The sequence below is a fragment of the Macaca mulatta genome, chromosome 1 (genome assembly GCF_049350105.2).
Source record: "Macaca mulatta isolate MMU2019108-1 chromosome 1, T2T-MMU8v2.0, whole genome shotgun sequence".
NCBI lineage: Eukaryota > Metazoa > Chordata > Mammalia > Primates > Cercopithecidae > Macaca > Macaca mulatta.
This window is the reverse complement of record NC_133406.1, coordinates 29245781-29271960: the sequence shown is the minus strand read 5'-3', so window position 1 is coordinate 29271960 and position 26180 is coordinate 29245781. Positions and strand designations below refer to the sequence as shown.

At 41.1% G+C, this 26180-nt stretch overlaps 2 protein-coding genes and 1 non-coding gene across 9 annotated transcripts in view; 1 reads left to right on the top strand and 2 right to left on the bottom strand.

Moving 5' to 3' along the window:
• Nucleotides 1-1136: 1136 nt before the first annotated feature.
• Nucleotides 1137-1242, bottom strand: LOC114675182 (small Cajal body-specific RNA 20). Its single transcript, XR_003726282.1, has one exon.
• Nucleotides 1243-7223: 5981 nt separating this feature from the next.
• Nucleotides 7224-24450, bottom strand: LOC106994782 (uncharacterized). Its single transcript, XM_077982072.1, has 4 exons — nt 23942-24450; nt 21921-22045; nt 10358-11386; nt 7224-7853 (listed from the first exon to the last, which is right to left on the bottom strand). Exons 1-2 carry the CDS (start codon nt 24448-24450, stop codon nt 21922-21924), a joined length of 633 nt encoding a protein of 210 aa, XP_077838198.1. The 3' UTR covers nt 7224-7853; nt 10358-11386; nt 21921.
• VAMP4 (vesicle associated membrane protein 4) overlaps nt 24141-26180 on the top strand; it is a 40894-nt gene continuing 38854 nt past the window's right edge. For 3 of the 7 annotated variants that reach the window (XR_003730926.2, XM_077999917.1, XM_015124134.3), the window contains exon 1: nt 24141-24329. The gene's annotated coding sequence lies outside the window, so the exon portion shown is untranslated. Of the gene's footprint in view, nt 24614-26180 lie in introns of all 7 variants that reach the window. The other 4 variants (XR_013416386.1, XM_028850383.2, XR_013416385.1 and 1 more) reach the window with 2 other exon arrangements.

Below are 26180 nucleotides of genomic sequence, written 5' to 3'. Positions count from 1 at the left end.
GTGTCAGGCCGGAACCCTGAAATCTAATGCAGACTCAAAAAACTTGTGCACCCATTTTAAAAAATAAAACTTCAAAAATGTAAACTCTGACATTTATCTTCAAGAGTATCCTCCTAGTACTACATTGCAGTTAATAGGTACCAAAACATAAAGTTCTCTGTCAAGAGCAATTCTTCAAGAAGCACATGCCTATAGTCCCAGCTGCTCAGGAGGCTGAGATGGGAGGATGCCTTAAGCCCAGGGGTCCAAGGCTACAGTGAGCCATGATCACGCCACTGCACTCCAACTTAGGTGATGGAGTAAGATCTAGTCTCCCCATGCCCCCCAACCCAAAATTGTCAAAATGATTCTAAACCCAAGTACATTTTAAAATTTTCTATCATGACATTTTTAAAATAGTTGGACAATTAACTGTTGCTCTATTTATAAAGGATTAGGGAAAAAATGATGGCACAGCAATTGCCAAAAAGCTTTCTTTAAAATTACTACATAAGGGTGGCTGATACAGTTTGGCTCTGTGTCCCTTCCAAATCCCATGTTGAAATGTAATTCCCAGTGCTGGGGGAGGGACCTGGTGGGAGGTGACTGGATCTTAAGAGCAGATTTTCCCCTTGGTGTTCTCATGGCAGTGGGTCCTCACAGGATCCAATGGTTTAAAAGTGTGTGGCACTCCCCACTTCATTCTTTTCCTCCTGAAGACATGCTTGCTTTCCCTTTGCCCTTCTGCCATGATTGTAAATTTCCTGAGACCTTCCAGCCATGCTTTCTGTACAGCCTGTGGAACCATGAGCCAATTAAACCTCTTTTCTTTATAAATTACTCAGTCTCAGGTAGTTCTTTATAGCAATGTGAGAACAGACTAACACAGTGGCTATCCCTGGGGCTGCGGCCAGATTTCCTACAGTTAATTTTATAATCCATATTTCAGACTTGGACCTGCCTAACATTAAAGCATACATTATAACCAACATTATGAATTCAGAGTCACAGAAAAGATGCTAGGGAGTTTTTTGGTTAAATAATTCCCTTTAAAAGCGGGGAGGGGTTGGTCTTACACAAAATAACAACAAACCCAGAGCCAGAAGGAAAACTGCTTTATTATTATTACTATTATTATTTCTTTTTTCTTTCTTTTCACATGTTTGCGGCAGGAAAACAAGGTGGCTCAGCTCATGGCAGTCCTGATGATGATCCCTGAGGGCTGATCTTGGCCTCCAGCCTTGGCTGAGGAGAAAAGGGGTAGCTTATTATTAATGATCAAAAATAGACATGTGATCTACCTCAGCATAGGGAAACTTGGATAGGTGACTTGGCAAACCATGGATGATATTTAGAAAGCTATTGTCTGGTTAACTTTTAAAAATAATCATTTTGCTTATTTATACTTTATGAGTAAAATACAAAGGGAAACTGTCTCCTGGAAATCAATCATGAAATTAAAATGCAACTTCAAGTGTACTGATGAGATAGAATAATTGCATGAAACTCCAAGAGATATTTAAAGACAATGATATTGACTGGTAAGGTTGAAAGTAATCAAACATCCTTTCCTTTCATTTCATTTCTCCATTTTATTTTTGGCACAAATTTTCATTGCTCGTATTATTTCCCCTTCTATTGTCTTAAAATCAATGTCAACAGGCCAAACTCTTGCTAAGCAATCTATAATAATAAACAGCCCAGAAAAGAGAAGCAAATCTATAAAAATGAGGAAATTAAATATTCTCTTTTCTATAAGGCAACCAAAAGAGTATACAAATATTATTTTACTAAGAGTATACAAATATTATTTTACTAAATAATATTATTTATTTATGATGTTCTTGGAAGACAAAAAGGAGGCAGAGATTATTTCCCCTGTTTTGCTGCCTAGGAAATGAAGCCAGTATTGAAAAGGTGACTTGGTAAAGGTCATTAAGCAAGCAAAGCACTTCTGAGATTCCCATGCCCTGGGAAAGCTGAAGCAAAGCGCTTCTGAGATTCCCATGCCCTGGGAAAGCTGAAACACTCTCTTGCTTTCACTTTCCTTGTTTTCTTTTTTTCTCTTGTCTTTTCCTCTCATTCAAAAGAAAACTTTAAAAAATTAGAATCAATTCAACAATATTTAGTGTGTGTTTGTTCTACACAAAGTATCATGCAGGACAGTCCTTGATTTAAAGGAGTAGTTAAAAATCACTATTCTAGCCTGAATCCTCACAGCTGCTCAGTCACTCACTTGTTTACCATTTGCCATGCATATTTATCTGCTAAGATAACTGTTCCAAAACTCCTTTTTCTTAAAGCTCCCAACTTCAACACTGCTCCTTTGACTCTTGACTTTGCTGGTCTTTCTTTTCTTTTTTTTTTTTTTTAGATGAAGTCTTGCTCCGTCTCTCAGGCTGGAGTGCAACGGTGCAATCTCAGCTTACTGCAACCTCTGCCTGCCAGGTTCAAGCGATTCTCCTGCCTCAGCCTCCCAAGTAGCTTACAGGCACCTGCCACCATGTAGGATTATAGGCGCCTGCCACCATGCCCAGCTAATTTTGTATTTTTAGTAGAGTTGGGGTTTTGCCATGTTGGCCAGGCTGATCTGGAACTCCTGACTTCAGTTGATACACACTCCTCAGCTTCCCAAAGTGCTAGGATTACAGGCGTGAGCCACCATGCCTGGCCACGTTTATCATTTCTTTCTGGTGAGAACATTCAAAATCCTCTCTTCTAGCTTTTTTGAAATATACAATATTGTTAACCATTGTCACCCTACTGTGACTAGAACACCAGAACTTCTTCTAACAGTCGCTTTGTACTTTTTGACCAATTGCTTCCTATGCCCCCATTCCCTTTCCCCTCCACAGCCTCTGGTAACAACTATTCTATTCTCTACTTCTGTGAGATAAACTTTTTAAGATTCCATACACGATTGAAATCATGTTTGTCTTTCTGTGTCTTGCTTATTCCACTTAGCATAGTGTCCTCCAGGTTCGTCCGTGTTGCCACCATTCCACTGCTGGGTATCTATCCAAATGAAATGAAATCAGTATGTGGGAGGGACATCTGTGCTCCCATGTTTATTGCAGCATTATTCACAACAGCGTATAGAAGCAGCCTAAGTGTCCATTGACAGATGAATGGATAAAGAAAATGTGGTGCTTATATACAAAGAAATACTACTCGGCCTGTGAGGAGAAGAGCTCCAGTTCCTTCAGAACCCTCCTGAGGGGGCACCATGGCAGCTTCAGGAGGACCTGGGGCACCATCCCGGGGAAGAAACAGCTTCTGTCTGTGGGCACAGCTGCTGAGGAGGAAACTTTGGTGTGGATTCTCTGGGGCATTTTTCCTACCTCATCCATACATGTTGCTGTAATGATATGATTTCATGAATTTTTAAGGCTGAAGAGCATTCCATTGTGTATATATATTGCATTTTCTTTATCCCTTCCTCTCTTCATGGACAGAATCTTGCCTCAAGAATATGAGAATGTTGTGGAGTCCTGATAAGTAAGCGACAATAAAGAAGGGGCCTCAGGTGGGGAAGGGCCCCAGGTGGAGAACAATGAACAACTGTTCTGAGAGATGACCTCTGCATGCAGCCCCCTCTAGCACAACCCTATAAAACTTCCCTCCAGCCCTTGCCTTTTTGCAGGCAGCCCCTTCTCTGCTGTGCTGCCTGTTGCAATCTTGCAATGTATTTTCATATTTTCTCTAATAAATCTGCCTTTCTTTACCTACAACTATCTTGGTAAATTCCTTTACCACCTGCAACACCAGCCCGGCCCCAGATAGTCACATCTGTGATGTTTTGGTGGCCCATACAGGGACTGTTCGGGGACCTCTTCCTCTACTCTCTCCCTTTCCTGTCCTCCAACTCCAACCTCTTGGTGACAGCATCCAAGCACAGAGACAGCTGAAGGTCCCCAGCCGGGGCCACTCCTCAGCAGACCAGAAGGTCCCTGTGAAAAGATGTCTGACCACCACTGCCTGATTAGGTGAGAGTTCAGAGTTTTTGCTTTCCTTTCCCTCATCCAGGGACTCTTCCAGCAGACGAACTCCAGCATCCCTCTGGCAACTGATCACAACTGGCCAGGCCCACACCTTGGTGTAGCCTGAAGGCCAGAGGGTGAACAACTTTGGCTGCCTTGCCCAGAAGGGAAGAAGACCCTCTCCTATCCTTTCTGGTTAAAAGTCCCCAATCCCTTTGTGTGGCACAATTGGCACACAGGTTTTGGGGAACTCAGACGCCCTCTTTCTCACTCTAAATTCTCCCATGAAGACAGCCAGACATCCTGCTCTGGATGCTCCCAAATCAGGTGATCTCAAGCGGCCTCAGAGCAGTGAGTGTCCCCATTCCTGTCCCTTCTCCAGGGCTGGCAGCACTCTGTCTCTCTCTTTACCCTTTTTCCTCATACCTGGGCTGATCACCCAACTTAAGGCGCCAGCACTGAAAGGTCCATTCTAATGGGGGTCAAACGCCCCTTTAGAAAGTGCACTTGTATCCCTTTGTGATGTGAGCAGAACCCTTTTCCTCAGCAGGATGCCCCTAAAGAAAGTGTGGTTCATGTTCCCAGCAGACATTACCCCCCAGCAGCTCATCATTTTCTAGTCCCAACATGGGACAAACCCCATCTATTTCTTCAGACTCACCTCTGGGCTACATCCTAAAACATTAAGACAAATTTAACTCTCAGATTCTCAAAAAGAAACATCTAATTTTCCTTTTTTTTTTTTTCCAGTTTCATCTTTTTAATAAGCTCTGTGAAGGACATCCTAAGCAGTATATAAGACAAACAACATTTTTTTCTTCTGGTATTAAAAAAAAAAAGACATTTGCAAACATTTTAAAGCAACTCTTCTATATAGTCAGTTTGGTGATCTGAATTAAAGAAAATCCCTAGATAATCATGTTCTTGATGCAGATTTCTTATAGGTACATTTGGAAATTGCTTCCTAACCACAATAAATACTGTGTAAAGGTTTTTAAAATGTCCCTGGATACACATTAATTTTCAAAAACCAGTCTGGTCAAATGCCAGGACCAGTTATTGCTAGATCCAATAATCCAGAGAGCTCAAACTAAAAAACTGGTAAAAAGAAAAATACTCAGACCCTGCAAATGTTTTATAATTTGGCTTCAAATGGGAGGAAAAAATTTAAATAAAGATGGAGCTGTCTAAAAGGTCTTTAACTAGCTACCTTGGGAGCTCAATTTAAAAACAAGAGGTTGATATACTATAAAATAAAATGTTTCCATGCAGCTCGAAAAACCTTTATAAATACAGCCTTTTGGAAGGATGATCCTGGATCAGAAGAGCTATTCCTTGTGTATATTATGTGCACATGTATCATTTCAGTTGTCATAACTGCCTCTGTAATTCCTTCTGAGTAGCATTCATAACTACCCTGGTTTCTGACATTATAGTAGCTGGACTGTCCATATCCATATCTATATCCTCCAGGTCAACTGTCACACCTGCCACTCCCATAGTCCTGGTTCCCACCACTTCTAGAGTAGCTGCGACCATGCCCATGGGTCCCAAAAGCACCTCCTCTGGTTCCGCAGCAGACTTGCCTGCATGATCCACGCAGATCTGGTGACCATCCAGGGACTCTCTGTTCATGGCTCTCATGGCATCTGAGGCATGCTCTGGGTTGGTGATGGTGACGAAACCAAAACCCTGGACCGCTGAGTTTCCTTGACAACCACCACAGAGATAGGCCTGAAGGTGCTGAAGTGGCCTTCCAGCACCTGCCCATCAGTGTTAAAGTTGAACCCTTCTTCAGTGGACATGGCAGCGAGTTCAAGTCTTGGAAATTAAAACTTAAAAAAGTCGAACAGACAGTGAGCTCAGAGGTGCAGAGAAAACAGGGCACATCTAATTTTCTTGTGTAATACATTAATAGCATGGCCCCTATGCAGGAAATTCTCAAATTAGCCTCCTCAGTCTTTTATAACTGAGAGCAGAATAAAAAGGACAGAGCTAAGGGGAAAGAAAAACACAGAAAACACAAGGACAAAAGGCAGGCTCAACTGCTGGCTGCTTTATGAGCCCCCAGCCCTGTCTAGGTTGCCCTCAGAATATCCTCCAGGTAACTGCCATCAGTGCAGAAGGCCAGGCCACTGAAAGGCAAACTGTCCCAATGGGACAAATGGGGAAAAGCCTTACACAGTTTGCCCCCTCAGCCACAAGCTTGGCCATGGAAATGGGACTGCTTGAAGGGCCCCCAGGACAGAATCCCATCAGACACCCCTGATGGCCCTCTGCTGGGGTGGGGGTCTCCGCTCCAGCTGGCTTCCAACTCAAACATCATTACCAACAAAACAAAGCCAAGGGCAACTCCGCAGGCAGCAAATAAAATTATAAATTTCCCTTTTGAGTTCAAAAGCTGTCTGTCATGGAGGCGCCTCCTCTACCCCTTTCTGGAAATAACCTTTTGCTTACATGATAAAAACCTAGAAAATTACTATCTGGATGTTAACAGCCTTTTAGATTGGGTCACTACTGGAACTGGGTAGACGGATAAAAGAAAAAGGTTAAATTGAAAGAAGGATGCAAAATAACAACATGGCTAGTCTTAGAAAATTATCTTGAGCAGTTAAAATCCTTCACAAGCTTGAAAACGCTTTAAACTCCTTCTGGAAAAAACGGCAGTCACCTTGTGCTGTAGATCAGTGGCTAAAGCTTTGCCCTATCACAATGTGTTCAAGTCTTGTCTTTCAAAGTGAGTCCTTTGTGGTTTAATACTTGTGGTATTTTTGCTCTTTATTGATTCTTTTCCCCTCCATGAACAGCTTCTGATTTCCTGTCTTGAAATTTTCTTTTCTCTGAATTACCTTTGGGGCAATTCTAGATCTTGTAAATCACTGACCATCTCTTTGGAGACAGCTCATGTGTCTGTGTTGAAGTCTTCTTCTTGGTTAAGGCTTACTAATATCATGTTATAAATTACCTTTAGTAAAATATTCAAAAGCCAGAAATACTAGCCATTTGTCCTGACTGAAATCTGGCAATAAAAGATTTTTAAAAGATTGTTCTTTTAAAAGCTCTGTAGTTAGAAATCAACTTAAAGCTGATATTTGGTCTGCATGTATACAGATATTGGTTTTATAGAGAAAGCCCCTGCTTTCTCTCTAAAAACTTCTCAGTTGATGGAGTTTTGTCTTAATTCTCCATTTCTGTCTGTGTATTTATGTGTGATTATATAAAAGAGTTCTAATTGGCTTAAAGAAAAATAAGCACTTAAACATATTGTCAGAAAAATAAAACTTTAATGCCTTTTAGGTCACGTGACATAATCTTTTAAAAAGACAGTTTAAAGATTATTGGTAAAGTAAAATAAAATATGTCATCAAAGTTCACACATTTAAACTAAATTAGGCAGTCGGATACTGCTTACTAGATGCTTTAAGGCCATAAACTGCTTCTATGACTTTTAATAATTGACTTGTTTTATAGCCATTAGATTCCAGATAAGGCCTGGGGACATATGAAGTTAGCCTAGTCCCCTGGTTAGTCTGGGAAGAGTCTGACATAATCTACAGCTTGTCCTGAGCTCTGCAATCTTATACATGGTTAAAATTACTCATCAGGGCAGAGCACGGTGGCTCATGCTTGTAATCCCAGCACTTTGGGAGGCTGAGGCGGGTGGATCATGAGGTCAGGAGCTCGAGACCAGCCTGGCCAACACAGTGAAACTCTGTCTCTACGAAAAATACAAAAATTAGCTGAGCATGGTGGCGGGCACCTGTAATCCCAGCTACTTGTTGGTGGGGGGGATGCCGAGGCAGGAGAACTGCTTGAACCCAGGGGAGGCGGAGGTTGCAGTGAGCCAAGATCGCGCCATTGCACTCCAGCATGGACGACAGAGCTAGACTCCATCTCAAAAAAAAAAAAAAAAAAAAAATTACTCATGAGATTTTTCGCCAAAAATAACAGTTGCTAAGAGTTAACATTGTAACAGGTACTTGAGACTGCTGGAGAAACAGTTTACATGCAAAGTATAGAAGGAAAGTAGAATATGCTTTTGGTGGGAGGTTATAAGAAGGCATGAAAATATGGCTTTCGTTAAAGGGAATGTACTTTTGTCTTGCTCAGAGGGTTTTAAGGATTGGCCTAACCTACAGGAGTAATGGAATAAAGCTGAAGGTTTAAGCAAGTTAAAAAGTAAGTTGTGGAGGGCTGATCTTGTAAAGTTCTGTGGGTATTAAAACACTGGCTAAGACTTGAAGGGAAGTATTTAGTTTTCCCATGGGTTGCAAATTGAAATAAAAGCACACTAATGCGGGTCCAGAATCTGGGCCCATGTGTCTGAATAATAGTTTTCTTAGATAATTAATCTGCCGTTTAACAGAAAACGATAAAAGGTTATAAGAGGCTTATGGAAATCTTACCTTATGGTCAAGCTAATAAAGATCGGACAGATTTGTTTATAAGGTTTTATTAATAATTGGATTTAACATTAATAGAACACTAGTACAAAGATGTAATTTGGCTTTCTCTTTTAAACAAGATTTTCATGTGATATAAACAAAAATGAAAGAATTTTGTTTGCCTTTTAAATGAATGACAGAAAAAGGAGGGAAGAAAAAGGAGACAGATCCAGTTGTCCTCATGCTGTCTTTATTGCAGCCTGTTTTGAAAGTTGAGTCTCCCCTCTATCAGCGAGTAAAGATTTTTGCCTTTTAAAAATTTTGGACTTATTATTTTGGCTAAATGACTTATAGTAACTTTGTACTAATCTCCTTCTCTAAGCAACTCTCCTCCAAATCCTGTTGGGTAATGGAAAAAGTGGCACCCTCTCCCTCCAAAAGAAAAATTCATATCCCTTTATACTATGTAAGGGCTCAATTACCATTTTCCCAACATGCCCTGGTAATATCTAAATACCACACACCCCTTTGGGGCAAAAACATACTTTCCAAGATGGGTGCCTGCTTCATATTTACCCAACCTCTGAATTCATCTTTCCCTCTAATAGACCCATTTCTCCTGGGAAAGCTATCTAAATCTTTAACAAATAACTTCAACCTAGATAGTCTTATTTCAGGGGTTTAAAATAGCCCATACTTATTCAGACAAGCCCTAGCAAGAAAGCTAACTGAGTAATCTCTTGATGGAACAACTTCTACAATATGTAAATAACCTCCTCATTTGCTTCCCTTCCACAGAACTCACATAGAAACACACAGCATAAACCACAAACTCCTAAAAAAAGGAAAATAACTCCCTACAACTTAAAGTATAATAATAAATAAATAAATAAATAAAGGAAAATAACTTTTGTCTAATTCAAAGGTTAATTGTTATATGTAAAACAAGATAAAATGGAACCAGGAAATAAAAGAAACATAAAGAAAGTTATAAAGGTAAAGAGTTGTTTTTGGTAATGAAGGTTATGAAGGTTTTACATGAGAAAGGATTTGTATGGTAAATTCTTGTCCTAAAGTAAAATGACTGCTTGTTTAAGAAAGAGGGATGCTTAGGACAAGTCAGAAAGTCTGGGCACATCATAGATGGTCTGTGTAAATCATGAGAAAATTTGTGAAATTCATAAAAGGAACATTATATGTAATTAAGATATAATAGTCTCTCTAAAATTGGCTCCCTATGCTGTGTCTAATTAAATTCAAACACTTTTTCATCAAGTGTAACTTCCAGGTTATCTAAATGGGCTTCCAATAAGGAAAAACAGTCACACTACAAAGGGTTTTTCTTTGCCTTTTTGGTAACTGGTTCAAGAAACAAAATTTTATCTTCTAGAATTCAGTAGTTTCACCTTCAAATGGTGCTATGAACAGGATATTGGACTCTCCTCAATGATGTCTGCTACCTTTAGGAGTCTCCCATTCAGCTGAAGGCCAGTTTTGCCTAGACATGCTCCCCCTCTCCAATGAATGCTCTCCTCCAGCATGATCCAATATCCTAGGTCCTACAACCCAGGACAATGGCTCACAAGGTCTCCTGACAGACCAACAACCATAGGTTGGGTCAACTCCATGCCCCTGGTCAGCAGGAAGCAGTTGGAAGATGAGACCTCTACCCCAATGCCAAAGCTTTGTCATTGCTGTTCTGTCATAGGGGGAACGTGGATTCCTGATAAGTAAGCAAAAATGAGGAAGGGGCCTCAGGTGGGGAGGGGCTCCAGGTGGGGAAGAAGAATAAATAATTGTTCTGAGAGATGACCTCATTCCACACAATGACCTTGTTCTGCACATAACCCTGTCCAGTACAACCCTATAAAACTTTCCTTCTGCCCCTGCCTCTTTGCAGACAGCCCCTTCTCTGCTGTGCTGCCCATTGTAATCTTGCAACGTATTTTCATACTTTCTTTAACAAACCTGCCTTTCTTTACCTATAGCTGTCTTGGTAAATTCCTCTACTACCTGTGACAACAGCCGCAGACAGTCGCATCTGTGAGAAACATATCTTCAGTGGTCCAGAAGATATGCTGCCTGCCCCAAGCAGTGGGTCAAAACCATCTGGTCACATAACAGAGTACACACTGGGGAGCAATTCACTGGAGCTTCTGCCGAAGACCTGGTAGGGGATTTTCCAAGTGAGAGGTCAGAGAAGGAGGTCTCATCTGTGGTCAACGTGGACTCAAAAGCAAGTGAAAATCTTTCTGTCGAGGACATACTGAAGCAGCTTCCTTGTTACAGGGCATTGGAGAAGGTCCCATGGAAGACCAAGGCAGCTTCAAGAACATGGAATACAATTCTCCTCTGGACATCATTTATGAAGGTAGCTCTAAGGATGAAGACTATTCAGCTGCTCCTGAAAGATCTCAGCATAACATCTGGCAAATCAATGGATAAGGAAGAAGATGGTTCCCATATGTCAATTTCACATAATCTTTGGTTCCCATATGTCAACTTCATGGAATCTTGAGTGGATTCTGGAGAATTTCAGCAGCGATGAGGATGATGCTTCAGCTTCCCGTGAGGATCATGTGCACAATGACCTCGTTCTGCACATTTTACAGATCTGAAAAGAAGATGCTGGCAATATATCATCAACTTCAGGGGAAAGTAAGTGGATTCTGAAGAGGATAAGTGGTGAGGAGGACTCTCCAGCTCCCTGACCACCTTCACATCACCAGTACACTCTTCAGCGGGAACCTCTACACCAAGGTCCCTAAGCAGACATCAGAGTGAGAGACAGAGATGGAGCTCCTTACAGCTAGAAAGTTATTTCTCATCCTGATAACTCTCATTGCATCATATGGGTCCCATCAGTACAGATATATCCAAATGGGCCACTCTTCTGTTACATAGACTAAATTGCTCATTACCTTGAGACTCTAATTACAGATGTTTTCCTCCTTGCCATCTACTGTAAAAGAGTCAATCAACAGTGGGTTCCAGGGTCTCAGTGAACTTGTGGTCAGCCTTATTCATAGGATCAGAGTTCACCTATAGAATAGAAAACTGCTTTTAGTTTAGTGACTGTCCTAAATAAGTGGAGTACACTATCTGAGCTTTGCCATTTTTGTCTTTTTCATTCTTCTATCCATCCTAGTTATCCTGGGAATCTCTCTGTTCACTAAACTCATTCCTGTTGTACATACTGTCAAAACTGTCCAACATGAATGACATCTTGTGCTGATGAGGATGAGAAGACATCCTCACTCTCCAAAGCTGTTGGAAAGAACCTACGTAAAGGACCAGTGAAACCATTTATCTGCTTTGTTGCTGTTTCATTAATTCACTATGAGACTATGTGCTTGGGCACCATGCTCTCTGCCTGAGCCCAGGGCACCAAGAGAGGAGCTAAGAGGCCATCTGTGGGTCGGCCCAGGCCACTCAGAACGATGGTGATGGTGACACTTGGCTGGAATGCTCCTTGCCCCTGGCCGCGAGGCCAGCAGCTGGGATTATTGACACCTCTGCCTCCCAGCACAGGCCCCAGGCAAGAACCAGTGGACTCCAGAGCACTCACTGCCCAGGGGCCACAGATGGTTGATCCAGCAGGGGCACCTCTTGGCCGGGTCCCTGGTGCCCCCTCGTATGAACCAGCCTGGGGAACTAAGAGCTCCACAGCTGTGGGTATAATACAGTGCCCAGGTCCGGGATTTGGGGTGGGGTAGTGGTGTTCGGGACAGGAGACTGGGGCAAGTTGCCTGTGGACTTGTGAAAGTGAAAAGAAGTCAAGGGAAATGTTTATCTCTGTCCTTGTCCTAATGCTAGCAGTATACGCCACAGGCTAAGGATTCCTTTTAAAGCCCACAGTATTCCCCCACCTAAGTCCCAGTATAACCATCATTTCCATGAGTGCACATGCAACAGCTGCTATGCCAAACTCCATGATTGTATTTGATCTTCACAAACTACTACTGCCATAAGGCAGTAGTTAGTGGCATTTCCCATTTTACCTCCAAGGAATCTGAGGCTGGGGGATAAATAACTTGCCCATGGTGAGTGGAGAAGCTAGGACTGGAATCGGCATCTGCTTTTCTCTAGAGCCTGGGGTGTTTGCCCTTAAGTTGCTCTCCTGCCTTCTCTGTGGTGGGTACTTTCTAGTTACTGTTTGTGCTTTACCAAGAGGAGTTGGCCCTGTTGCCTTCCTCACCTCTTCTTCCCTTCCTTACTTTGGTGACTTCCTATGGCCAAGAAGAGGGTCTGCAAGACTGTCTCTGTAATCCATGTAAAATGACTGGAATCTTTTGGAGAAATTGTGAAGTAGACTTGGGAACACACTAAAGAAGCCTATGTTGGGAGCTTGGGGAAAAACAGTACCCGGAGACAAGTACTCCAATGGAAGCTCTGCCTTCACTGTGAGAACATACCAGGGCTATGTATGGAGGGAGACATGTGGAGCAGAACTAAGTCACCCCAGCCAACCTCCAGACCTGGGAGGCACCAGCTGATAGCCAGCTGTTCCCCAGTCTCATGAGTGAGCCCAGCTGAGACCTGAAGAGCTGCCCAGGCTGAATCACCAACCTATAGATTTGTGAGCTGAAAGGAGAAATGATGAAGAAAATGTTCTTAGAATTCACTTCTGGCAGACTCTTGTCAGCTTTGCTTTCATTTGTTAGTGAAATGCTTGACATCTTTCCTTTACTTTATAAACATTATGTGCACATTATTCAGAATTCTAATAGAAAGTAATTTCCCATTAATGCAGGCTGTAAAATGCCATTTTACTTGAAACTATGCCTCAGGAACAAACAGTACAGGACACCTTTACACTTGCAAATTCCACTCACAAATCAAGGAAGTCCAGTGTCGAGTGAGACAGGGACTTAAAGCTACTGTCAAGGGAAATTTAGAAGAGCAGCCTAGGACAGGCATAGGCAAATGGCAGACAGTGGCACACAGCAGAGTTTGCAGCAGTGGAGAATCCAATTATAGGACACTGAATTTTTTTTAAAGCCAACTTTTGCGTATCTGTGATCTCTGGCTGACCAGCACCCTTCTAAGAACTTCATCTGCCTAGACACTGAGATACTGGCCAACAAGGGGACAGAAGCACTGACATGCATGGCCTGGATAAGGAAGCCAAAGAATTCACTGTTCTATCAGTGTTTTTCCTTCTAGGTCGAATATATACAGTGGACTTTCTTTGTGACCATTTGCTGACCACACAATGTCTGCAATCATGAATTTTGGAAATAAATAATTCCCAATGCTCTTAAACAAATACACTATGATCTGTGAACTTTAAAAACTGACTTAAAGTCGCAGTAGTTATTTTAGAGAAGGTCATGAATATCATTATGGACCTAGTCCAGCAGTCCAGTAAACAGAAATAACATGACAGATTTTTAGCAGAAATAAGTAGTACCTGATTCAAGTTACAAAATAATTTCAAGAAGCCCCGAAAGAGCGTTTTCCCTTTCCAAAAAATAAAAGTGGATTTAGTAGAAGAAATGCAATGATTAAGAAACTTTAGAACCTATTAACAGCAACGTTAGTGAGAAGGTGAAATTGTGTGTTATTAATAACTGTTACCCTGAAGAAAAAGAAAAAAAGAAAATAGAATACAAAAAAAATTTTTTAAGAGAAAAAGTTTTAAAAATTTCAAAAAGAAATTGTATGTTAGTTATATCAATAACAAATTTAAAAAGACAATTACAAATTCTGAAAAAACAAATCTGTGCAATAAAACAAGGGCTAAGTATAAAGTTAATTACGATGAGCATTACTTTGAGAATACAAGAGATTATAAACATTAAAAAACAATACATGGCCAGGCATGGTGGCTCACACATGTAATCCCAGCACTTTGGAGGCCAAGGTGGCAGGGTCACTTGAGTGCAGGAGGTCGAGGCTGCAGTGAGTTGTGATCGCACCACTGCACTCAACCTGGGCAACAGAGAGAAACGCCGTCTCAAGAAAATTTTTTAAAAATTGTATTTATTTTAAAAAATGATACCCTAAAATATTACCTTGGAACTTCCCAGGTGTGATTTTTATTCATTGTGGTCAATCACATGTATGTCTTGGATCTATGGAGAAAGAATTTTACACAATCTTAATAGCAAAAATTCTATTAAATCAACATAGAAACAAAGTATGGACAACTTAATTACAATTACAGAGAACCATTTAAACTCTATGAAAATTAGCTGTTTAAAAATAACGTTAGAGTTGGCTAGGTGTGGTGGTTCATGCCTGTAATCCCAGCACTTTGGGAGACCGAGGCAGGTGGATCACCTGAGGTAAAGAGTTTGAGACCAGCCTGGCCAACATAGCAAAACCTCATCTCTATTAAAAAGTACAAAAATTAGCAGCGAGTGGTGGCATGCACCTGTAGTCCCAGCTACTTGGGAGGCTGAGGCAGGAGAATCACTTGAACCCAGGATGTGAAGGTTGCAGTGAGCTGAGATCACGCCACTGCACTCCAGCCAGGATGAGAGAGCGAGACTCCATCTCAAAAAAAAAAAAAAAAGAAGAAGTTAGAGTTGACAGAATTTGGGGGTAGGATGTATAAGGAACATGTAAGGATTCCAATTGTTATGGGACCTTGTGAATATTAAGTACATGGATACATAGTAAACATGATAGATCCAGAAATACAGCTTGAGAAAGCACTTTAAAAGTTACAAACATAACCACTAGACAAACTGAAAATAATAATGAGATAATAAGAGTTGGGCAGCAGAGACAAGTAGAATGATTTTGTAATGAACCCAAAATTTGATTTTTTTGAAATTGTGAGTCCTGAAGGAAAAGTTTTAAGTGTGTTTTTAGAATTTTGCAGGAAAATACCAAAACTATTATACACAGAAACAAAAACTGGAAATCTATAGCTGAGTAGGTGTGCTGTATCGCCTGTGTTGGGCTCCTCAGAGCAGTACAGGGGAGCAAATCAATTTACATGTAGAAAAGACAGGATGAAGAAATTCTGGCACTGATGTTATTGCGCAGCACTGCCTATCAAGCATGGAGAAGTCTTTTAAGAAGGCTGCCTGCATCCTCTGTGGCCACCTAAAGCTGCTGCCCATGTTTCTCAGGGGGAGACCAGGGATGATCGGCCCTGATTTGTACAGCCTTCCCAATTGGCTAAGAGAGAAACAGAAGCTCTGCTATTCTCCCCTTCACATGGAATCCCCCCTGCTTCACAGTTCCTACATTGAGTGGGATAAACTGGGCACCTAGGCCTAAAGGTTATCATCCTTATAATGCTCAACCACATTGTTTGGGTTTCAATGGTACAGATATCTCCAAATGGGTCACTCTTCCATTACACAGGGTCAATGGCTAGTTACTTTGGGCCTCTATTTTTAGCTATTTTTCTGCGTGTCATCTACTGTAAAAGAGTCAATGAGCAGGAGCCTCTGGGGACTCACTGGATTGTTTTCAGTCCCATTCAGATGATCAGGGAATTCCTTGGTGGCTGGTGACTGTTCTGAGATGGAGTGTGCTGCCTGTACTTCATCATTATGGTCCTTTTTGTATTCATCCCGACTATTCTGAGAATTTCCCTGTTTACCAAACCCTTTCTTGCTATACATGTGAGCCATGACTCATAAGTAAATGTTAAAGCATGTTCATTTATAAAAGAAAAGGAAAGAAGGCCAGCTGCGGTGGCTCACATCTATAATGCCAGCCCTTTGGGAGGCCGAGGGGGGTGGATTATGACATCAAGAGATGGAGACCATCCTAGCCAACATGGTGAAACCCCATCTCTACTAAAAATACAAAAAATTAGCTGGGCGTGGTGGCAGGCGCCTGTAGTCCCAGCTACTCGGGAGGCTGAGGCAGAAGAATTGCTTGAACCTGGGAGGCCGAGGTTGCAGTGAGCCAAGATCACGCCACTGCACTCCAGCCTGGTGACAGAGTGAGACTCGGTCTCAAAAAAAAAAAGAAAGAAAGAAAGAAAAGATGTAAACATCACAGAGTGTAGGCACACAAACCTAGATGGTATAGCCTACTACACACCTAGGCTATACGGCATAGCCTATTGCTCCTAGGCTACAAGCCTGTCTAGCATGTTACTGTATTGAATACTGCAGGCAATTATAAATAATAAGTATTTGTTTAGATACACATAGGAAAGGCACAATAAAAATATGTATAAAAGGTTTAAAGATGATACACTTGTATAGGGCACTTCCTGAATGAAGCTGGCAGGACCGGAAGTTGCTCTGGGCAAGTCAGTGAGTGAGTGGTGAGTGAACTGGAAGACCTAGGACATTACTGTACACCACTGTATACTTGATAAACACTGTACACTTAGGTTACACTAAATATATTTCTAAAAACTTTTTCTTCAATAAATTAACCTTAGCTTACTGTAATTTTTTACTCTATAAACTTTTAAACTTTTTGACTGATAACACTTAGCTTAAAACACAAATACATTGTATAGCTGTATAAAAACTTTTTCTATTTTCACTCTATAAGCTTTTACTATTTTTACTTTTTTTTTGTTTTTTGTGTTTTTCTTTTTTTTTTGAGACAGAGTCTTACTCTGCCACCCAGGCTGGAGGGCAGCACAATTAGGGCCCAATGCAGCCTCAACCTCCCAGGATCAAGCAATCCTCCTACCTCAGCCTCCTGAGTAGCTGGAACTACAGGTGTGTGCCACCATGCCTGGCTACTTTTTACATTTTTTGTAGAAATGGGGTCTCACCGTGTTCCCCTGGCTAGTCTCAAACTCCTGGGCTCAAGCAATCCACTCGCCCTGGCCTCCCAAAGTACTGGGATTACAGGCATGAGCCACCACACCTGGACCATTTTTTACTATTTTTAAATTTTTTTATTGTATATATTTTTACTGTCTAAACTTTTTTGTTAAAAATTAAGGCACAGCCACGCCCATTAATCTAGGTCTACACAGGGTCAGGATCACCAATATTGCTGTTTCCCTCCACATCTTGTACCACTGGAAGGTCTTCAGGAACAATAACACACACTGTTTTAACACACACTAATTTAACAATGTTTTCTTCTGGAATGCTTCCCGAAGGACCTGCCTGAGGCTGTTTTACAGTTAACTTTTCGTATAAGTATATTTTGTATATATTCTAAAATAATGATATATAGTATAACAAATACATAAACTGGTAAGAGTCATTTATGATCAATTATCACAGACTGTACATAATTGTGTATGCTACACTTTTATAAGATTGGCAGGGCGGGTTTGTTCACACCAACATCACCACAAACTCTTGAGTAATCCATGGCACTACAACAGCAACAACATCGCTAGGTGGAATTTTTCAGATGATAATCTTACATATATGCAGTCCTTTGTTGCCTGAAACGTCGTTCTGTGGCACATGGCTGTAGTTGCTTACTCTTGTTTTTCTGTGCAAGCTTGTAAGTTTTTAGAGGACAGTAAAGGTGGTTTGCCATTTTTGTATCCCCAGACTTTAACAGAATACCTGTCACACATATCTGATGGACAAATTGATTCTCTTTGATATAGCACCCAAGATTAACAAACTATAGAAATGATCCCTGAAAGTACAGTCTTCACTCAAGATTAATATTACCATCTTCAGCAAGAAATTACAGTTGTATTTTACCTTGAGCGACTAAAGCCTCTTGAATTAAGTGAGATCATAATAAGACATTATGCTTGATGGATTCTACCTATGTGAAGCTTTAAGAAAAAACTGCCTAATCTCTTTTTTTTTTTAAGACAGAGTCTCCCTCTGTCACCCAGGTGCAGTGTCACGATTTTGGCTCACTCACCGCAACCTCCACCTCCTGGGTTGAAGCAATTCTCCTGCCTCAGCCTCCTGAGTAGCTGGGACTACAGGTGTGTGCCACCAGGCTGGGCTAATTTTTTTTTGTATTTTTAGTAGAAACGGGGTTTCACCATGTTAGCCAGGCTGGTCTGGAACTCCTGACCTCGGGCAATCTGCACACCTCGGCCTCCCAAAGTGCTGAGATTACAGGTGTGAGCCACTGCGCCCAGCAGCCTAATCTCTATTATAAGGGAAAAGCATGTGATTCATTTAGAGAAAATATTTATCTAAATTTAAGCTTATTGCTCTGCAATATTTTCTAGTGTTCTCAGTTGTACCACTCTCTAACTTTGGACAAATCACATGTCATCTCAGAACCTTGAGGTCCAAATGATAAAATGAAGAAAATGACACTTGATATCAGAGAGGATTTGTGCAGAAACATATGCTAATCATGAAGCATAGTTCTTAAGAAAATAGGTGTGAAACCAAGAAAATAAATGGCAACCATTTTTAACTTTCAGAGAAGTAGTAAAATAAATTCACAACACAATTACAGCATATTATTATGCAGGTTCTTCTAATGTTGCCATCTTTGTGGAAGGTAATTTCTCCAAGATAAAATTCTTGCAACATGTCACTACATCAATAAACAAGAACAGTTAGAAGAGAAACAAAGCACCTCTCTGAGTCCATCTTATAATGTCACGTCTAAAGTTTCATGAGGAAGGCATCAGGGCATTTCCCACATTATTATATATATTAAAAATAATTAAACTATAGTTGAACTTATCCTTAAAAACTAAATTCCACTTGCTTTGTTACTCATTACTCTCCATTCTCTCTGTAGACTATACTCACATTGCAAAGGACATAACTGAGACTGCTGGCAAACTTTGATATGGATGCTTTGATAGAAAATAATATTGTATCAATGTTAAATTTTCTGAATTTGACAACTGAATTAGAGTTATGAAGAGAATGTTCTTGTTCTTGGTGATACCTACTGAAGTATTTAGGGGAAAAGAGGCATGACATCTATAACTAATTCTCAAATAATGCATGCTGGGGGGAGATACATATTTCAAAGAGAAGTAATAAAGCAAACTTAGTGAAATGTTAACAAACCACGTAAACTCTCTGGCACTCTGTTTCTTCATCTGCTTGGAGATAAAAAGAGGGCTGAACTATTTTGGTTTTATTCACACTTTCATGAAATCCATTTAGGAGTTGAGGTCAGCATTAGAAAAGTGTTATTAATGAATCTGGATAAAGGATTTAAAAGCATTTAAAATCAAAACTAAAATAAACTAATACCATATTTATATAACACCAAGGCACTCTAAGCATGAAAAGATAATGGTTAACTACATGATACCTGTATACTTCCTCTCCAAACTAATCGAGTTATATGCTTACAAGAGTCAATTTGCATTTGTACTCCAAAGTATTTATGTCTATTATACTTATAGAATCTATTTAAATATGTAAATAGATTTCTAATGAAATACAAATAGAAAGTTATTTTCTATGAAAACTAAGTTGATTAACATGAACAACAAATAAAAATTACTGTAGAACTAGGCATAGGTAAGGCAAATCTGTAAAACTTTGGAGAAAAAATTGTACAAAAATCTAGACTGACTGGGCATTCAAACTGCTTGAAAGGTGTCTTTAACTTCTTGTTCCACTTTGAAGAAAATGAAACTGTAAACTGTAAACAATGCAAATTGTAACAAAGACAAATTGTTCCAACAAGCAAACTCATGCTCAGATAAAAGGTCTTGGGCCTACTACCAAGACTGGTGAGTGAACATATAATTATACATTTGAGTCAAAATAAAATGACTAAAGTATATATTTGCCATTTTAAAATATGTACCACTATAACTGACTTTTTAAATTAACTGATCAATTGGTCCCAATTTTAGGGGAAGAGAGTGCCTCTACTATTGTTTTAATTGAAAAAGTACTATACATGGTAAAGATATTCGAATGGTACAAAACACTACACATCAAGAAAGTTTCCCTTCTGTATTAGTCTTCTAGGGCTGCTATAATGAAATAATATGGACTAGGTGGCTTAATTACAGAAATTTATTTTCTCACAGTACTAGAGGCTAAAAGTCCAGGATCAAGGGGCCATCAGGCTTGGTTTACGGTGTGGCCTCTCTTTCTGGACTGCAAATGGCCATCTTCTGTGTTCTCATATGGCCTATTCTCTGTGCCCATGCACTCAGACACTAGCTCCACAGGATTAGGGTTTTGCCCTTCTGACTTCATTTAACCTTAATTATTGTCCTAAAGGCCCTATCTCCAAATCTAGTCACACTGGAAGTTAGGACTTCAACATATGAATTTTGAGGGGATATAATTCAGTCTGTAATACTTTCCATGCCAGAATCACCGTCCTACTGATGTGTGTGTGTGTGATGCTCAAATGGAAGTAGAGTCTACACATTATTTTGCACCTTACTTTTCTCACCTTATAGCATCATACAGGTATTCCATGTGAGCACATATAGATCTATCTAGTTTATTTTAATGGCTACATACTATTCTATTGAATGGCTACATTATGACTTATTTCAGCGATTTCCTATTGCTGAACAGTTAAGAGGTTTTTTTTCACTCTATTACAAAAATCCTGTAACAGATATTTTTATAGAATACTTTTATATACAACCTGTATACCCATGGGATAAATTTTAGAAGTAAAATTGTTAGATCAAAAAGAACTTCATATAAAGTTTTGATACATATAATTACCGTGAACTTTTAAAAAAATGCACCAATTTTTATACTCCTACTAAGTGTTTAAGAATGCTTGTTCCTCCCACCCTGCTCTCATACTACACACACACACACCCCCCCAATACTGTAGTATCAATTTTTTTATTTTTGTCATTGAGCTGACACAAAGGACCAAACTGTCAAATCAGAGATTTTACTCAGTATCAAGCTTTACTAATAATTTCAAGAACACCAGTAATTCCCAGGTCCTTTCTTCTTGCTTTGGATGCATCCTGGCCCAGGACAGATGTGGTTTCTAAATCAAGAATATAGTCATCCCACTTACACAGAAGGAGCCAACTCAGTTACAAAACACTTCCATTTTACGCTAAGTTATATAACTTCCGCGGTATTTTCCAGTTAATCGTACCCCTGAAATCCACACTGATTCTGTTTCGTTTTGTGAGAGGGAGTCTCGATCTGTCTACCAGGCTGGAGTGCGGTGGCGCGCTCTCTGCTCACTGCAACCTCTGCCTCTCCGGTGCAAGCGAGTCTCCTGCCTCAGCCTCCTGAGCAGATGGGATTACAAGTGTATGCCCCCACACCCAGCCAATTTTTGTATTTTTGGTAGAGATGGGGTTGTACCATGTTGGCCAGGCTGGTAAGTCCTGACCTCAAGTGATCCGCCTGCCTCAGCTTCCCAAAGTGCTGGGATTACCAGATCGATTCTTAATGTGTTTACCATAAACAATCCCAGGACAATCCGGGACATCTTGATAGAGGAATTCCATAAATATGGACTCTTCAGCTAGCAAATACCACTGGTCTGTTTGCCAGGAGGTCTGTAATTACCATATTTATAAAAATTACACGCTCGCTTGCTTGCTTTCCTGAGAGTATTTCCCTACGAGAGGAGAGACTGGATTGAAGATCTTCTGCTCAACTCCTTTCTCAGTCACTGATAGAAGAAAAATGGTATTTCCTTGTTTACTTTTACATTTTAAGTAATGTTGAACATTTAGCAATTAAATATTGAAAGCTAGAAGGGAGATGAATCAAGAAGCAATTACCTTAGCAGACTTGAAAAGTAGGAATTCCAAGCAGGCCATGAAGCAACCTGATGCACACAGTGAAACCCTGCACAAGGCTCAGGAATTGGAAGCACCGGGTAAAGCTGAAGAGAGCATGATGTGAGCTAGAAATAAAGGGGGAATGGTAGAAAGTCTGTTTAAGAATGAATCAGATGCTCAGATTCCCTTTGTTATCCCATCAAAAGCCCAGAGATTTAGTCTTGGGAGAATAAGCAAAACGCTGATTCTCTAGCTCGGAGGACAGCAGGCACTCTTAAGGATGAAGGTGTCATGTTGCAAAAGGGGAAAAGAAAATTAGAGGACTAACATCTGAATAACTGAAGCTCACTAAAAAGAAAATGGAGGAAATAAGTAACTCAAGTTGCTTATTGAGTTACTTATTTAGAGTTCTGATTCTAAGCTCAGTGCTACTTATAATCTTTTAGGCTTACTGGTATATTTGATTCACGTTAACTGTAAAATGACATTTTCTAAGTTTCGCAAATATTGGGGATAGTCAAAGGGACTTTGTTCAGGTGATTAAAGGGTGGGACTTGCATTACCCCTCTCCTAAGTGACCATTCCAAAATGACTGGTGGGACTAAAGAATTATGGTTAAAAAACAAAGAAACCCAAAGAAAGGATTATCCATAAAAGCTATGCAATGACGTGCTGTTGGAGCTCACTGACCACACCTTAAGTTGTCTATGCACAAAAGACGAGGCTATAACTAGCTAAAGCTCCAACTGGCTAAGGCACCAAAGCCAGAAAATATCCTATAACATGCAAATATATAGACATAAAATCAACTGTAAGTGCTGGGCACAGCTGCTTGTGCCTGTAATTCCAACTACTTGGGAGGCAGAGGCAGGAAGATCACTTTAGACCAGGAGTTCACAGCTGCTGTGAGGTATAATTGTGTCACCGCACTCCAGCCTGGGAGAAGAAGTGATAACTCGTCTCAAAAGAAAAAATCAGCTGTAAAAGGAAAAATGATGTCTGGGTTACCTGTGGAGTCTGGGGGTAGTCCCACTATCACGCCTAGACAGAGATATAAACCATGAGAGGTTTCTAAGTGGGCCGTTTCAGTCCAAGTCAGCAACTTGGCATAAACATAGGCAACTGAGTTTAGCATCAAGCTTTCAGAACCTTCAACTGACAACCCAACGGCTGTTTCTAAATCTCAGACCATTTAAATCAGAATCTAGGTAACACGTGGGCACCTACGCAGTTTTAAAAGCTTTCCAAGTGATTCAACTCCAAGTGAATCAGAGTTGAGCATCATTGCCTTAGTCATGGCATTTTTCAAATTCGTTAGTACAGTTTTACATTAAAAAAAAAATCAAAAGAAGAGCAACTTTTTGGTAAGAGGGTGTCTATTCTTTCCTTTCCTTTAGTGTCCTCAGATCTTTCCTCCTGCTGTTTTGTCTACTCTTGTTCTTGAACACCCCCTCTTATTTTTATATCTTTAGAAAGTGCCTGGCAAAGCATTTCAGACAGTTAAAATACTCTATCAACAAAGGACCCATAGACACTGTATTCATTTTAAAAGATGTGTAGTGAATATGATTCAATGAGTAAAATAATCCAGCTGGGGCGTGGGAGGAATGGATAATAAAACAAATAAGAGAACGGAAAAACAAAATTAGGAATTGTTTTTGGTAGCCAGCTACAGCGGGCTTCGAGATCTAAACATGATACCAAATTGGGCGGAGGGGGAGGGAGTGAGGGAGGAATGGGCAGAGTGGCGGAATGGCCTGGCAAGGGCGATTTCCCTGAAACCTGAAGGCTTTCAGGTTACAACTAAGGGATACCAGGAAAAGAACACCGAGCCCTCGTTCCGTATCTATCTAAACTAGCTGTGTAACTTTAAGTCAGTCTCCTCTCTGAACCAGATATTCCACCTATCTAAAGGGAGGAGCCTGGCCTAGGAACCCCTAACATCTCTTTCCAAGTGTAGCTAATTCTGTAAACAAGGGATCGAACAGATCTCCTTTCTTCAGAAAAGGCCCCAGACGAACCCGAAGCAGGTCCACCGGATCGCGACCGGAACCTGGAGAACCGGTGGTCGTTCCTCCCCTAAAGCAGAGCATAACCTTGGAAAGCTGCACCTAAACTGCGTGTGGGTCCGGGCTCTTTTAGGCGAAGCGCGTTCGGCGGAATCGACTTCCTCGACTATCTCCGTGCCCTGGACCCGCCCTCTCCGCCTGGCGCCAGGCCGCCGAGCGCCGATCGGCTCGATGAGCGGAGGCGCTTCTGCGGCGCTGCGGCCGACGCCGGGTCTGCATCCACTGTCTCCCCCTCCCAGCTTTTTACCTCGGCTTCCCACTCCTTCCCCCGCCCGCCCAGCACCGCCCGCCCAGCACCGCCAGCCCGGGAGAGCTGCCGGGAGTTCCCCGGGAGCCTCAGGTACTGGCGCTGGCCTGTTCCCAGCGGGAGGGGCTGGTGTGAGGAGGAAGGAAACGAAGAAGACGCCCTGCCTCGCCGCCCCCCGACGTCCTAGTCGGGCTGGTCGGCCGGCCTCCGGCATCTAGGAAGGGACCCCGGAGTGGGAAAAGGCTGGGGCCCGGGGTGTCGTGAGGAAGGAAGACGAGGACAGGGGTGTGCGGACGGGGAGCAGTTGAGGAAGAGAAGACTTGGAATGGAAGGGAACTCTGGGTGATGGGAAGAAAACAGTGCCATGGATGGGGAAGGTTTGTTAAGAGTGGGATGCAGTCAGGAATGCCAGGGGGTACCGTGGGGCAGGAAGGGCCAGTGTTAGGAGCAGATATATCCAGGGACGTGGCCTGGTGCGACAGATTGGGTGTGGGGGGTGAACGGAGCTGCCTGGAATTGTGTATTTAAAGGGCTCAGGAGAAAGAGCGCCAACCCTGCTGTGTTTATAATGACCGGAAGGTGGGGGTGAATCGTTACACTTGACAGGTTTTGCAAATGACATCTCCGGTTTGTGTCCATCCAAGTCACTTTATTTCTGTGAAACTGCATCAAGCAAGACGGCTGATGACAGACAAGGAAGACGAGTCAGAAAGGGAATGGAGGCTGGGAAAAGGAGAGCCTCTGCCCAGATTCAAAGCTGTTGACTAGATAACGTACTACTTACAAAAATGCATACATAGACATTTAAGTATATGCCGATGTATAAGAAGCATACGGTGATGTGACTTTTTTAAGTGAATTTTATAGTGGTGGTCTATCCTCAATGTGGAAGTACATGATAGCTCTCTTATTTACATGTATACCTAGTCACAAACACCTGAATTCACATGTCTTTTTTGTAGGAGAATCTTAGGCGGACGATATCCTTGTCTACTTTCTGAGCATGATTCATTTCTACTAGTTGTTTGATACACATGTCATCAGTTACTAATAATCACCAGTTGCAAATAACGTCAAAGTTCATCAACGTAGCTAATTAATCTGCCTACTGCTTTGCTGATGGGCTTTCTATTTGTTGCACATGGTTTCCTGGGATTAAGAGACCTGAATATGGGGTTTGCTCCTCCTTAAGATTGTAGTTTTACCCTATGTCTCATAAAGGCATTATATAAGTCAGCCTGTTGTTTGCTTTGAGATGTTGAGGGAGCCTCTTTGCAGGGGTTAAAATCTAAATACAGATATAGTTAAAAGCACAAGTTCTTCAGTAATTTGCCTTGTCATCTGTTTTTCCATGCATTCTGTTACATTTCTGCAAGAATTAAGTATTCTGAAATCAAAGTATGAGGAATAAAAGGGCCAGATGTATGTGACAGAAATATTGTGGAACCAAGAACTCAAGAGCTGTTAGGCAGCAAGAGTTTGGTTTTTGTTACAAGTGAATAATTTCTGATTTGGAAGCATTTCTTACCAAAGAAAAGTGTTTGTGTCCGTTTGTTTTGACAAGCAGCTGACTTAAAATATTACTTTTATTTGGTTCGTGAAACATGATTCTGGGATTATTCTTTTTTAAGTGTATATCATTAACCAACAAACTGATATCTAACTATACCTAATTTAAAGGGCTGTGTTTCTTCTTGTGGAGAAGGAAACAGGACTATTGGGTTGTTACCAGGAAGTGGGTCTTTCTAGAACAGAATTCTGTAAACCTGATGAGCAACTAATTGAAAAAAACAGTTAAAACTGATAATGCACAGCCATTGATTAATTTAGGCCTGTATCTCTGCTGTTTCAATGAGTGTAGTGACTAACGTTATCGTTACTAAACTTTAGTTTTCTCCTAGTTTCTTGGTGCCTACTTCAAAGAAGGGTCATAAAGAGTAAAAG

Bases quoted from the DNA above. Each gene is read 5' to 3' on its own strand.
- LOC106994782 (XM_077982072.1), bottom strand. From the start codon at position 24,450: ATGCCGGAGGCCGGCCGACCAGCCCGACTAGGACGTCGGGGGGCGGCG. The intron at 22,046-23,941 runs GTTCGTCTGGGG...CTTTATTTCTAG, and splicing joins ATCCGGTGGACCTGCTTCGG to CTCACATCATGCTCTCTTCA.